The sequence below is a fragment of the Carassius gibelio genome, chromosome B24, assembly GCF_023724105.1.
Source record: "Carassius gibelio isolate Cgi1373 ecotype wild population from Czech Republic chromosome B24, carGib1.2-hapl.c, whole genome shotgun sequence".
In the NCBI taxonomy this organism is placed as follows: domain Eukaryota; kingdom Metazoa; phylum Chordata; class Actinopteri; order Cypriniformes; family Cyprinidae; genus Carassius; species Carassius gibelio.
The window spans coordinates 890,476-906,538 of NC_068419.1; the positions used below are offsets into that span (position 1 = coordinate 890,476).

The 16,063-nt window shown below is 38.7% G+C and overlaps 1 protein-coding gene across 13 annotated transcripts in view; it reads right to left on the reverse strand.

The window, feature by feature from the left end:
- The window catches only part of epb41l3a (erythrocyte membrane protein band 4.1-like 3a), a 36,577-nt gene extending 22,695 nt beyond the window's left edge, over positions 1-13,882 (reverse strand). For 8 of the 13 annotated variants that reach the window (XM_052595602.1, XM_052595597.1, XM_052595601.1 and 5 more), the window contains exons 1-7: positions 3,737-3,901; positions 2,724-2,828; positions 2,607-2,649; positions 2,443-2,518; positions 1,959-2,177; positions 1,775-1,862; positions 96-140 (exon numbers count right to left, since the gene is read on the reverse strand). In XM_052595602.1, coding sequence (XP_052451562.1) covers positions 96-140; positions 1,775-1,862; positions 1,959-2,177; positions 2,443-2,518; positions 2,607-2,649; positions 2,724-2,828; positions 3,737-3,790 — 630 coding nt within the window. In that variant the 5' untranslated portion in view covers positions 3,791-3,901. Of the gene's footprint in view, positions 1-95; positions 141-1,774; positions 1,863-1,958; positions 2,178-2,442; positions 2,519-2,606; positions 2,650-2,723; positions 2,829-3,736; positions 3,902-3,982; positions 4,123-13,171; positions 13,316-13,739 lie in introns of those variants that run through there. The other 5 variants (XM_052595604.1, XM_052595603.1, XM_052595605.1 and 2 more) reach the window with 4 other exon arrangements.
- Between the last annotated feature and the right edge of the window lie 2,181 nt (positions 13,883-16,063).

The following is a 16,063-nucleotide window of genomic DNA, read 5'->3' on the forward strand; positions in this document are numbered from 1 at the left end:
CTCAGACAATGACTTCAGTTCATGGTCATGCACAAAGACACACATAGAAAACACACAAACACACATATATACATATATACACGAATGCATCTTACCTCTGCTTTAGCTGGAGAAAAGCAGTGAAAGAATCGTCCTATCAACTAGATCATCAGTAAGAGGGGAAGAAGAGAAGAGCGGCTGATCTAACCGAACGTCACGCACACGTTCATGCTTCAGCTGTGTCTGCTGTTATTCTGATTAACCACTACATGAGATGATAGATGATATGAAACATCATCTGTGTGTGAATATTGGCAGAAGAGCTTCACGACTGCGGCCACATTCACAGAATCCAGTTAAACCAGCAATAGTATAACAACAGACATATTATAAGATCAACATAAGATGCAACTTTAAGATGAATCTTCTAAAGCATTCATTAATCTTAGTTCAAGTTAAGTATTTTATTATTTACTTAACCTCGGCTAATATGAATCAGCTAATGTAAACAAACATACTGTAACAAATCTACTGCACATTGTTAGATAATATCAGTTAATGCATGAACTAATGAGAGCTTTTTGTAAAGTGTTACCAAAATAAATTGATTATAAACTACTGAAGATTTAAAAAAGTGACACGTTCTGCCAATATTCAGAAATGATTCTTGAATTCCTAGACTTCCTTCCTACTATATTGACTATTTGGTCACATCTTTGCTGTAAAAACCCATCCAAACGCTCTGTCATGTGTGTGTTTGTCTCGATCTCGATTGAGGCCCAGTACGACCGGCCCGAAGCAGAATCAGATTCATTCTGACAGTGAGCTGAACATCTGACAGATCGACCAGAAACAATGACAACGAATAACACTGAACACTGATTATTAATGTGTCACTGGTCAGTGAGAGGGTTTGAAAGGCGTCAGGTCTGTGTGTGTGAGAATACAGACACACATTTACATGCAAGACATTATTACTCAGTCACTTAAAGAATAGAAAAGACTTATATATCAGAAATATTAAAGGAATAGTTCAACAAAAAATTGAAATCAGCTGAAAATGTGCTCAGTTCATGAGTGTGTGTCTTCATCAGGTTTAGAGAAATGCAGCACTGCATCAGTGTCTCATCAATGGATGCTCTGCAGTGAATGGGTGCCGTCAGAATGAGAGTCAAACACATAGAGTCTATAATCATAATAACACTTCCTCCATTGATAAACTTCATCATCTGCTGTTGTCTCTCACAGATTAGTTTAGATCTGTTTAATCGCTGCTGGATCTGTGCAGATTTCTCTCCTGATTCAGACCAGAACACTTTTTCACTGGAGGAAGTGTTATTCTGGATTATAGACTCTATGTGTTTGAGTTAAAATCATCTTAATGCTGGATGTGTTTCAGGTTTTGTCTTCTCCAGATGTTCACTGATGGACTGGAGTGCTGTGGATTATTGTGATGTTTTTATCAGACTCTCATTCTGACGGCACCCATTCACTGCAGAGCATCCATTGATGAGACACTGATGAAGTGCTACATTTCTACAAACCTGATGAAGACACAAACTCATCCTGATCTCAGATGAACTGAGGGTGAACACATTTTCAGCAAATGTTCATTTGTGGGTGAACTGTTCCTTTAAGCCTCTCCGTGTGCAGACGGCTGTGTCCGAACACACGTGTTTCTGTGATTAGACTCAATCATGATCATCATGCCGTCAACTGAGCTCCATTACGACACATAATGAAACGCTCATGCAGTGTGTATGTGTGTGTGTGTGTGTGTGTGTTTCACGTGTACCTTTGCATGATGAAGGTCGACTCCATACATAGACAGTTTCTTCACATTCTCCAGAAAATGCATTTCAGCTTCGGCCGGCGTCATTCCTCTGAGAAACAAACACACACCGCATCAGGAAATCATTCACATGAAACTTCCTAAAGCTGACCACTGAATCAGAGTGAAACCACAGGAGGAGCTTCACTTGTAGTTCTTGTGCAGGTCCATGATTTTCTCCTCCATCTCTTTGGTCTGATGAGGCGCGAAACGAAACTCGCTGACGTAGTCGGAGCTGTACTCGTCTGGGTCATAATCGCCCAGCTCCGACTGAACCGTATACGATCCCAGAACCGTGTGTGTGGCGAACGAACACGGCAAACGTCCCGAGACGATATCATCCCGCAGCTGTAAACACAGGTAATATCTGAAACACACACACACACACACACACACTTCAGTTCAATTAACCAGAAGAACATTTTTATTCTCACTTAAAAGTATAGTTTAAAGAATTATACAAATAAATAAACACATTTGAATTTTAAAAGACTAAAATATATTCAAAATGCAAATATATTTATATTAGCTATATATTTTCCCGATATATTTTTCACATTTTTCTTTTTTTAATAAAAGCATTCAGATGTGTCCTGGATGGAGATGTTTGTGTGCGAGGGATGGAGTCTGACCTGGTGATGTCTTCAGAAAGCAGCGCCGGCTCAGGAGGATAAAACTTCACGCTGAAGGAGAAATTCCAGGCGACGCCTGAAACACAAAACAATCCCAAACACAGTCAGTCGCTCGGATGGAGAACACGCGGATCGGACAGATGTTTATTCCCAGAGCGTCTCACCTCTGATCTGCTTCTTCATGTCTTTGGCAGGATCCAGCCAGTTCTGAAACGAAGCGTTCAGATGAGTCACGACTCACTGAATCAGTGTTCACTGGATCTAAATGAACCGAACTGTACCTTCTGATTCTCCACATCACGGAATGTGACACCAAAGTAATCTTTCTCCAGAAGATTGAGATGCTCGCAGACTTTGTCGAACAGAACCTGACCTTTATCACGCTTCTGCAGAAAGACACAAACTCAACATCATAAACAGCTGTACACAATCTGAGATGAGATGAACATTCAGGTTTATTTGTTCTGAAGCCGTTAAAGATGGAAGAACTGATGAGCCGTTTGTTCTCTTCAAATCTGGTGTAACTGGAGCTGCTGCTGTTTTCTGGTAGAAGCTAAGATTAAACTCCATCTGTGTGCTCTCATCTCTCTAATGACAGACGCTCTCGAGACCATTCCCATGATGCACTCTGACTGCAGAATAAACACCCATCAACACACAACACAGACGGGTTTCATGAAGACTCCAGCCTTTTTCTGTTTCTAAATCTGTTGGCAGTCGTCTGGATTCTCTAATTAAATATGCACTAATGGACATATATTTCCAGCACAGAAATCTGAAGATGGGATAAAGTCAAGATCAGAATCTGGTCTGGTTTTGCTGAAGGTTTTTCCAGAGGGGATTTTTTCTGGATTTCTCTTTTTATCACTCATAAATCGGAAAACAAACAAAAAAAAAAACACAATTTCACCATGTTTTTAGGAGTTAAATGTTTATAAATCAGTGTGAATATGAAAAAACATTAATACATATTCAGAATATAGAGAGGAATAAAACTGTAAAGCTTGCTGTATATAAAAGAAAAATAATAATTTACAGATGCGAATGGATAAACAATAAAATAAACACTTAAATGTGTGTTTTGGATGTTTTCTTTCCACTAGTCTGAAATACATGAAAGTATGTTTTGGCTGTACTGACTCGCCTTAAAGAGAAATTAAGAAAGGCATTTCTTTTCAGACAGAAAGTGAACAACCCTCCATGTGATGCAACAGAGAGTCAATATCAGAGAGACTCACTCAGGTTCAGGAGAAGGTGTGTCTGGTGCAGGTGCTGTAAGATGGAGCAGACTCACCTCCACCACACAGGTGTAGTCAGAGCCGTCCAGAAGAGCCACCTTCACCTGCATGTTCCTGGGTTTCCGGCTGATTTTGACTGGAGATCGGGTCAGTTTACTGGAGGAGGACCAGTGTGACGTGCCGTCGTCCTCAGCTCCAGCGCCCTGACACACACACACACACACACACAATCACTGATAATCTCTTTGTTAGGAGGACAATATTCGACTGAGATACAACTGTCTGTAAATCTCTCTCTGTACCTGCTCTTTCCTCACAGGTGTGCTGTGGGCGGCGGCTGGAGGGAGCTGGTTATCGAGGGGCGGGGCTGAATGGGGCGGAGCCGCACTGGCCCCCTGCTGCTCTGATTGGCTCTCTGGTTCTGTCGTCATTTCAAATCAAACTGTGATCAGAGCAGAAACAAACACACGTGAAAACCTGCAACACTAATGGCTTATAGGCAAAGAATGACAGAATCACAACAAACAAACAAACGACAGCTGAACCATTCCTTCTCCAGCTGACCTTTGACCTTGAGGGTCAAACTATGAACTATACTTTGTGTAAATATGAATGTGAGAGTAAAACAAACAGAATCCCGATCAGATCAGATGCAGGACTCTGCTTCTGCACGTTTTGAATGACATGAGAGATGGAGAAGAAGTTGAGCTTTCATTTATTTATTTCACAAAAAGGGACAGTGTACATTAATCAACATTCATAAATGAAAATGCACCCAGATTAGCCTGAAGGCTAGTTTTCATTGCTAGTCACTTTGCTAAAAATACACAAGAAACTGCTCAACAAACACATCTGCATCATATGAACGGGTCTTGATCCAGATCCAGAGAGAGATCAAACGAGAGAGAGTGAAAGAATCCCATCAGATGAGGAAGATGAAAGCTCTTCATCACATCAAACAGAGCTAACAGGAAGCCAGCCACTGCGTTTCCTGTCCTTTATTAGAATGCCTCTTTCATTTCTGTAGAGGAGGACAAATATAGAGTCTGCTGCTGAGGGACTCTAGTGTGTGTGTGTGTGTGTGTGTGTGTTTGTTTGTGTGTGTGTGTGTGTGTGTGTGACTGTGTAAGTGTGTGTGTGTGTGTTTGTATGTGTGTGTGAGTAGTGTGTGTGTGTGTGTGTATGTGTGTGTTTGTGTGTGTGTGTGTGTGACTGTGTAAGTAAATCATGTCAGCCCCCCCCCCCCCCATTTGAGGACTGTCCCCCCTTAAAAATATAATTAAAAACCATCTTTTAAAGTTTAGAAACATTTTGAGTCCTACCTCACTTGCCTCATAGTGGTTTGTGGTTTTATACACTGCCTGCTCTCCCCCTTAACCTCTCTCTCCTTCTCTCACACACACACACACACACACTCACACACACCCTAACCTATTACAACATTACACAGTGAAACCTGCACAGAAATGCATTAAAAACACAATATGTTGTATATCTGTGTAGTATTACTACAAAACATAGTAACCCATGGTACATATGACACATCCTGATGACTGTAGAAGAACACTGTAGTTTTGTGTGGTTTCTGGTCTGAGGATCTGGTTTAGGTCTGGTCTGTGAGTCCTTGAGACGTTCAGCTCTGTGTCTTTGTTTCTCTGCAGAGGACACGCCGACGGCTCTCAGCCAATCAGCTGCTCTGATACAGCCGTGTGACATTAAGAGCTTCCTGCACATCAGTACACAGCTGAGAGCGACGAACATCCACTTATGATCACACACACACACACACACACACACACACACACACACACACACACACACACACACACTGAACTCTCATTCCTCTCTGATCCAGAGCTAAAGCAGCAGAATACAAAGAGCCAATCACACACAAGAAATCGTTTCTGCCATGTAATAATAAACAAATAAATAAATACATAAATAAATGAAAGGTAGTTGTAACATTTAGCTCACAAACCTGACTTTCTCACAATGTTGTTTTTTCTGTCATGGAATGAAAAAAAGAAAAAAGGTAATTGCAACTAATTATGACTCTTGTGGAGTTTATATCTTGCAAAAAGTAAAACTGTGAAATAAAAAGTCAAAATGACCTTTCTTATTTGTTATTCTGTGGTGGAAATGGACTTCCATAATAATAATGTGAATGATCACTGAGAATAACAATGTAATAATCTAAAGTACATAAAATGTCTAGATGCATTACAGTAATGAGTATAAGATTTGTCCTTTTTTACAATCAAAGTAATGTAGTTGTAATAAAAGTAATGAAAACAGGATCAATTTTCCTTATGACAAATGTAATTGATTATTTTGAGGTGCAGTATGTGACATAATTCACCATAATATACCATATAATGGCCTTTTGCTCTCACAGATGTTTCTCAGTACAAAGCATTAAGAAATGAACAATAACAGAGTGAACGAGCGCAGCAAGAACAATCATATAATCTAGGCCAGCTTTCAATCCCTGAGCGAATTAAAGTCAGAAATAGAAGCAGTGCTTCAGTCTGATCTCACGAGATGCTGATAAAGGCCAGATAAACACTCGAACAGTGTCAGTGCATGACTGTGATGATGAACGGTTCGAGCGAATCAGGATCAGAATCAGGATCAGGATCAGGATCAGAATCAGAAGCAGGATCAGGATCAGGATCAGGATCAGAATCAGGATCAGGATCAGGATCAGGATCAGAACCAGGATCAGAATCAGAAGCAGGATCAAGATCAGGATCAGAATCAGGATCAGGATCAGGATCAGGATCAGAACCAGGATCAGGATCAGGATCAGAATCAGGATCAGGATCAGGATCAGAACCAGGATCAGGATCAGGATCAGGATCAGAATCAGAATCAGAATCAGGATCAGGATCAGGATCAGAATCAGAATCAAGATCAGGATCAGGATCAGGATCAGGATCAGAATCAGAATCAGGATCAGGATCAGGATCAGAACCAGGATCAGGATCAGGATCAGAATCAGAATCAGAATCAGGATCAGGATCAGGATCAGAATCAGAATCAAGATCAGGATCAGGATCAGAATCAGGATAAGAATCAGAATCAGAACCAGGATCAGAATCAAGATCAGGATCAGAATCAGAACCAGAACCAGGATCAGAATCAGGATAAGAATCAGGATCAGGATCAGGATAAGAATCAGAATCAGAACCAGGATCAGAATCAGGATAAGAATCAGAATCAGAACCAGGATCAGAATCAGGATCAGGATCAGGATCAGGATCAGAATCAGAACCAGAACCAGGATCAGAATCAGGATCAGGATCAGGATCAGGATCAGAATCAGAATCAGAATCAGAATCAGGATCAGGATCAGAATCAGGATAAGAATCAGAATCAGAACCAGGATCAGAATCAGGATCAGGATCAGGATCAGAATCAGAACCAGAACCAGGATCAGAATCAGGATAAGAATCAGGATCAGGATCGGAATCAGAATCAGAATCAGAATCAGAATCAGGATCAGGATCAGAATCAGAATGAGGATCAGAATCAGAATCAGGATCAGGATCAGGATCAGGATCAGAATCAGAATCAGAATCAGGATCAGGATCAGAATCAGAATGAGGATCAGAATCAGAATCAGGATCAGAATCAGGATCAGGATCAGAATCAGAATCAGAATGAGGATCAGAATCAGAATCAGGATCAGAATCAGGATCAGAATCAGAATCAGGATCAGGATCAGGATCAGGATCAGAATCAGGATCAGGATCAGAATCAGAATCAGTGAGTCACAGTGAAGCTGCTGCTGTCCATGGTGCTGAAACACATCAAACCTCTGACCCACATCCAACTGATCATCAGCTAAACAAATCAAAGCAGATTTATGCTTCCATGTTTATGGAGAGGAGAACAGCTAAAGGTCAAGAGATTCATAAAGTCATACTGCACATCTCAGAGTGCTAATGTTAATCACATGACCTTCATTTCTGCAGCGTCAGGAATCACGTCACACACGTGCTCATAGAGCTCCATAAGCAGCATTTCTGCATACGTGAGATGTTCCTGAAGCATTTCAACACATTAATATCAGCTGGACAACAGAGACTATACAGTGTCCTCAAGACCTGCACTGCCTTGCATCACTATTAATAACCAGAGGAGACGTCTCATTAAAACTGGTGCAGAAAGAAATTTACACTAGTACAAAAAACATTGAACTCGAGCAGAAAAACTGGAGTAGTATGAGTTTCTTGTCAAATGTACTGCAGTAATCTGTTGTGTTTACAGTGGAGCTGCTTTCATGCCATTTTCACACCCTGCATATCAATAAAGTATTCATGAACATCAAACATGAATATTAATCAGCACTTCTCTTGCCAAAATATGCAAGTTTATATATAGAAAGATATATTCTATTGATTTCTTTTTTTATTGCAAGTATGAACAATTAACTTCAACAATTAAAGACAACACTGGACGACATAATGAATTTAGGAAGACAAATAAAAAATATGTTTTTTTAGAGGTAGTTAAAGTCACAAAGAAAATAATGTCATTTTGGAAATGTTTACATTTATGAATATAATATTTTCCCAATTAAAGAAATACATTTCATAAATACTCTATGTTATGCTGACAATGAGAGAAAAAAAAAGACAAAATATATCACACATAGTTAAATCAATGTATACATTGGATTTTGAAGAAAATAATTTTGACACACCAGACCAAATTTTTAACAAGGGTGCATTTGAAAAAAGGATGATCAATAGACTCAATCCTGAAATTAAAGAAATCACAATACAAATGAGCATTACCAAATTTGGATGTAATCTCATATATTATGCAAAATCTTTAAATGTATTTATTCTACTTTGTTGGGAACACAACATTTATAAGGTAAGAGCAATGCTCTTTCCAGTTAATCTTATCTTTTAAAGAACCCCACCCACCCCCTCCAACCCAGCCATCAACCAGAAAACTCTCCCTTTTATAATGACTTCAAACGATAGAACAAGAGAACAAGACCATTTAGCTTTAACAATTGTAAGAAAAAAACTGGGAATTGTATTTAAACATGAAATCACAGTCAGAATAAATATTCCCTTGTGGATCTAGTATATCACAAAATTAATGAACAGCTTTCTCATGCCAATTCTCAAGAAAGATCGACAATTTCTGTTATTTCTCCTCTCGCCTCAACACGGCCGGTGACGTCACGCAGGCAGTCCGCGTGCACGCGCAGGCCACACCCACCGCATTGCAGAAGCACAAAAACGGAACCGGCACCGTTACCGACGAACTTCAGAAGCGCCACGAATCACACACTGCCGCATTAATAAAACATACAACCATAAAGACAGTGTGACAGTTCTGATGGGTTCGTGAACGCGACACTGCGCGCGCCCGTGTGTGTCAGGATGACTGTCAATAAAATTACATGCAACTACAACTGTTCTGCTTCCATAGCAGCTGTTGCTGACACACACACACACACACACGCGCACTTTCCTGTCATTGCTTCCGAACACACAAACTGAAGCTGAATAACAACTGATTACCGGCTCTGATGCTGCTGCTGCTCCCGGTGCACGGAGACAGACTGACTGCACACACACTCCTGTACTGCGCTTCACACACACACACACACACACACACACGCACAAATACTACATGCAGATGCACTAAAGCCTGAATAAGGTGTGTGTGTGTGTGTGTGTGTGTGTGTGTGTGTGTGTGTGTGTGTGTGTGTGTGTGAGAGAGAGAGAGAGAGAGAGAGAGAGAAAGAAACTCACCGTGTGCTCTGCTCTGGTCTCTAGCACCGGTCGGTGTGTGTGTGTGTGTGTGTGTGTCTGTGATCAGAGCAGTGCAGCACACACGGGGTTAAACTAACACGCTGACTCATCACTAATATCTATAGCTCGCTGAGATTATCACACACACACACACACACACACACACAGATTTTTTCTACTTTTGATGATGATGATGATGATGATACACATGATACACACTTCACCATCAAACAGAGCAGAAGAAAATTAGAGCACTGAAATAATATAACACATGGAAATACAATCTTGTTTTTCACCTTATAAATATTGAAGTAGTGTTGTCTTGTTTAACTCTTTGAAGTCAGGTCAGTGTTTCAGATTAGGGATCAAATGTGTTTGTAATGTGCTGATAGTTAGAGCCGCGGATGAGGAAGTGTGTCTCTGTGGAGATCTGACTCGTTTCTCAATGTGCATTAGTGGAGGGTATGAATCTCTCTCTCTCTCTCTCTCTCTCTGTCAGTCTGTGTCTCTCGCTCACACTCTTCTGTAGTACACTGGGCTCTCTCTCACTAACCGCTCGTTATATCAGCCAACACTTAACGACCAGAAGCTCAGATATTTCTTTTGAAAGAAATTAACACTTTTATTAATCCGGGACGCATTCAATTGATCAAAAACATTTCTAATCTTATAAAATATTTCTATAAATGCTGTTCTTTTGAACTTTCTGTTCATCTGTGAATCCTGAAAAACAAAAAGCATCACGGTTTCCACAAAACTATAAACACTTTAAACACTGACCGTTACAGCACTCTCCAGTATTGTGAAGTCTTTAATGCAGTGGTTCTGGAGAAGATGCTCATTAAATTGATTTTCTCTTCAGTTAAACGCAGCCGGCTCTTTTGTCTTCCTTCTGTCTGTGTGTGTTAGCTGTTTCAGAAGCTCTTGAGTTTGAGACGCTCCAGAGAGCAGCCGAGCAGCAAATGAGTTTCCTCTCACACACCACAATCACGCTCTGGTTTTCTGGAGATAATTAGTGTATAAATATGTATTAATGAAGCTGAAGCTCTGAACCGGAGCCAAGCAGAGTGATGAGTGACTGACAGCTGACCTCAACTCAAGTGTGTTAACACTCGTCTGTCTGGAGAGAGAGAGAGAGAGAGAATGTGTGTGTGTGTGTGTGTGAGAGAGAGAGAGAGAGAGAGAGAGAGAGTGTGTGTGTGTGAGAGAGAGAGAGAGAGAGAGTGTATGTGTGTGTGTGTGTGTGTGTGAGTGTGTGTGTGTGTGTGAGAGAGTGTGTGTGCGTGTGCATGTGTGTGTGAGAGAGTGTGTGTGTGTGTGTGTGTGTGTGTGAGAGAGAGTGTGTGTGCGTGTGCATGTGTGTGTGAGAGAGTGTGTGTGTGTGTGTGTGTGTGGGTGCATCACTGATTTGATGACTCATTAGTCTTTTTGTGACAGGTATCAATCTTGCTGCTCGTAAGATTATTTATGTTATTTAAAGAGCTTCTCTTCATGTTCAGTGTGTTATTAATGAGAGCCTCCTCACTGAGTGTGATGTGTGATGACACACACACACACACACACACACTCTTCACGGCTCTGACTGTAATTGAACACTCACAACCGAGCCGCTAAACACCAGCGAGACCATGAGAGCAGTCAGACACGTGCAGGTCTTACAAAACTTTAATATATTAAAACCAAAATATTTTGTCACCAAGTCAACATTCTTGTTTTGTATAGTTTAAGTAGTAAAATTGATCAAATTTAAAAGTAAATAAAAACGAATAAAATATAAATTAACACAAAGAGCTAAAACACAACAAACTTGTTCAAATTATACCAAAGATAAAAAACTAAGAAAAAATCTAAAAGAAAATCATAAAAAAACATTAAAATATATTTAACAAAAAAGTTTTTAATTTTGTTTGTTTTTTTCAGGTGCCAAGGCAACATTTCTAATTGATTCTGAGTTGAAGTATTACAATTGCTCAAATTAAAACAGAAATGTAAATAGGAAAAAAACATTAAATAAATAAATAAATAAAAAATGCAACAAACTAAAAACTAATATATATATATATATATATATATATATATATATATATATATATATATATATATATATATATATATATATATATATATATAATAATGTTAAAACACTTTCACTTTGGAGGTGCTAATTTAACATTTCAAATTTTTACCTATTATTACTTGCACTGAAAATACTCAAAAAAATTAAAAAATTAAAACATTTTTTGTGAACAGAACATAAAAAATAAAAAATAAAGACTAAACCTTTAACCTCTTAACTGTAAATAAATCCTAATCATTACAAACTATATTTAGGGTCTAAGACTCTTAAATAAATATTTTACCACAGTTGTTTTGTTGTTGTTACAAATTATGTAGGAACAGTAATAGATAAACTTATGATGAGTGCACCTCAATGATGAGTGCTCGTTATTTCAGTCTGACTTCAATCACGTTCTTATATTATGTGCTGAATCAGGAACAGACGCAAACTCATGAGCACTGAAATCACAGTCACTCCTGCTGGACGAAACTCAGATTCATGTATAATTTATGAAATAAAGGCATTCAGAAGCTTCCATTCATCAGCATAATGGAGCTCTGGATGGTCTGAGTTATAACAGGAGATCAATACTGATCATCTGCCCCTGTGCAGAGCTTGTGTTCCTGGCACCGGAGTGGAAGACCAGAGAAACACGAAGTCATGAGACGACAGACAGACGGACGGATGGATGGATGGATGGATGGAGAGAGAGAGAGAGAGAGAGAGAGAGAGAGGGGGACGGGGGATTGTGCTGTAATCTCTCAAGCGCTCGTGGACTTTAATCCAGAGCAGATCAGCAGATTAACAGGTTCAGATCAGGACACACAGATGTTTACTCCACATTTCTTCTGAACGCCTGGCCCAGCTAACAGGAAACCTCCTTTAACGTATGTTCAACATTATCTAAAGGTTAAGACAGAACATTCTCCAAGTAATCTTTATGCAAAATTCTTATAACTTTAGTAATATTTGATGTAATGTTGAAAGAAAGTGTTCTGAGATCAGCATTCTCTGAAAACACAGTGGAACGTTCTAGGAAACGTTTTTGTAACGTATTTTGCCTGAAAAGGTTAGTTTAGCGCTTTAAGAAACATTTGTGTAACATTTGTATAACATTATAATAATGGCAAGAAAACTAAAACACATTGTAACATTCTTAGAATATTAAAAAGAAACATTCAAAAAGTGTTACATGGGTGGAAACGTTAGTGTAATGATCTAAGAAATGTTTTTGTTACATTTAAATAATGTGTATAATCAGAACAAGAAATGTTCGTAGACTTTCTTTCAAAACAAACATTCAACTACTGTTATATTCTGTGTGAGAAACTTTTAATGTGTGTGTGAGTTAACTCAAAGGTTCTAATCACAATAAGAAAACTGGACATCACTCATAAACATTCAAATAATGTTATATTTTGAGTGGAATAAAATTAGTTTAAGAAATGCTTTTGTAAGCTCAAATAGACTTTGTAAGCATTTCAATCGCAACGTTTCAGAAACACTTCAAAACAATGTTCCCACAACGTTCTGATAACCTACATGGTTAATCCGGGGATTTACAGACTGAGATTTCTGTAGAATTCATCTCTATATTTGGATGCAAACACAATCAGTGCATGACTCTATGTAGAATAAATCCATAAACTCACCAGATTGAGGTCCATCCAGGAGTCCATCATCATCATCATCATCATCATCATCATCATCACGGTCAGACGGATCAGAAGGGATTCAGAGGCCAGAGAAATACAGAAATATGATTTAAACTGTGTGTGAGTGTGTGTGTGTGTGTGTGTGAGAGAGAGAGAGAGACAGAGTGTGTATGTGTGTGTGAGAGCTCCAGCCTGGAATGCTGTGCGCGTTCTGGAGGCCATCTGTGGCGCCGGGAGCGCGCACAACATTCCTGTCTGGAAGGAATCTGTCATTCAATATTCACATGCATTCAGTTTCAGATATATATAACTTTAACACACACATACACACACACACACACACACACACAGTCTGCAGAACAGAGAGAATGTCTGATACAGTAGAGAATAAAACACACATAACTCACGCACTAACGCGTTATTAATGAGCTTTACAGCAGCGCGCGTTCACAAGAGAACTGTCTGAATGAAGTGAACGAGCGCGAACGATCAGAAACACAAACACCAAACACACTGCTGTGATCCTGAGCCTCTCTCTCTCTCTCTCTCTCTCTCTCTCTCTCACCTCTGCTCTCTGCACTTTGACTCGTTGAGCGCGTCCTGATGCAGTAATCCAGAGCAGATGAGGATGAGGATGAGGATGAAGACCAGACCCGTGATGAAGATATTCAGCAGCAGCTCTGGAGCTCCGAACGCAAACGTGACCACACCCACTTATGCTAATGCGCATCTCCTCAGCGCGTCCCGATTGGCTCACTCTGCTGTCAGTCAGACTGATGCTAACATCTGCTCTACTGTGATTAAGAGATCAGACAACATTAAGCTGATGAAGAAACTACAGTACATCACTGATGATAACACTGGAAATATGATTCCAAGTTGTAAATAAAACACCAATTCAGTCTTTTATTTTGTAATTATTTGAGAAATGTAGTAGTAATTTCTGAGTGAAAACACCCATTCTGTCAGTGTGTGTAATATATGGAGACACTCTAATCTTCTCTCAGTCAGATCAGTTTGGTCATAATAACTCATCATTGCAAGGTATAAGCTCATTACTGTGAGATATATGAGATAATAACTTCAAGATGTAAACTCAGTTCTAGACTGGGAGTTCATATCCCTGAATAATGCTGAATTGCTGAATTGTAAGATAAAAAAATCAAATCAAATCACAATCACCTTTTTTTATTATTTTTAATTCTGTGTTGGAAATGGTCCTCCGTGTTTATGACCTACATATAGACACAAAGGCATTAACACAGACCTGATGCTGATCTGATTCATGAAGCATGAAATCATATTCTTCAGCAATATTGATCAGACAGAAGTGGAGCGATGGCGCTCTCTAGTGGACACTTTCAGTTTAATATAATCTGCTGCATATACTCTCATGTCTGTGACAGCGAGTTTAAGGATGATTATGACTTTATGAATTCTTCATATGACTTTTCATTCTGAAATACTCAATGATCAGAATCATATGAATATTACACAAGACAGATGAAATATCATCAGATCTCAGTGTCTGTCAGGATTCAGTTATGCGAAGATCTGCCTGTCTACTTCTCAAAGTACATAATCGCAAGAAATATGTCAAAAGATTTTTGGCCAGGGTGTATTTAAAATCAATTATTAAACACTAATATATATTATTAAATGCAAACGTTAAATATTAATATAATTAAAGAAGAAAGGGAAGCCTGTTTTTCAGGATCATGAATTATGACAGTATTTTGATGACAATTAAAACAGTATTATTACAGCTAAAAACTAAAAACCATACCAAAAAAAGTTTTCAGCTAACTGCAGCATTCGTATTTTTTTAGATAACTTAAAATACTAAAATAACTAAATCTAAATAAACAAAAATTATAAAATAAAATATATATATATAAAAAAAAAAAAAAACTAAAACTTTTAAATTGCAGTGAAAACATAATGCTTGTGTAAAAAAATCTAATTCAAAATATTAGAAAAACTATAATAGTATATCAATGACACACACACACAAAAAAAACACTGAATTAAACATATTATTAAAACTCTATACCTCAAGATACTATTCGTTGCACTTATTTTCATTTCAAAAGGACAAAAGTTATAGTCAAAGATCATTTTGAATATTTTTAGGATAGTGTACTAGGATTTCCTTTATTAAAGTCATTATGTATTTACTATTTTTTTTTCAAACCTTAATGGTCCTAAATAAGGCTTCATTTCCTAAATGCGATGTGTATATAATGTAGTAATGTGAGGTGAATGTGAGCCACTGGGTGGCGCTGGAGGACACATCAGTCTCTGACTGTATTTACAGCAAAACTGTGATGATGCCTCTGTGACCTCACTCATACCCATGATGCACTGCACCTAACATGAAACCCCAGCTGAACTGAGAAGCTGTATTCAGCTGAACACGAGCTGCAGTGCATGCTGGGAGATCGAGGGTGTGTTTTAGCAGCGTTACATAAACAGCATTGACTGTTACATAATGCATTTCAGATGTTTGAGAGCTATTTCAAACCAGGATGGAGCTGTTAACCCTTCGATGCACACGTCTGAGTGCACCGATGAACTTACTGAGACAAACTCCAAATTCAAATTAAAGTCAATGAATTACACTTGAAACATCATCTTCAGTCTCTCATTAATGAAACAGATTTATGGACGGAGATATTGAAGAACATTTGCAGCATCAGTGTTTCTCTCTGCTTTGATTCATCTTTAATTAATCGTCCCCAAAACTCATGTGACACACTACACTTCAGCGTCTCGTGATATTTTCAGTTTACTGTAATGGACAATACATTTCAGACTGAACCACGTGAAACACTGTCAAACATACTAGAAGTAAAGACTGACACGTGTAGATAACATCTCGGAGGAAAA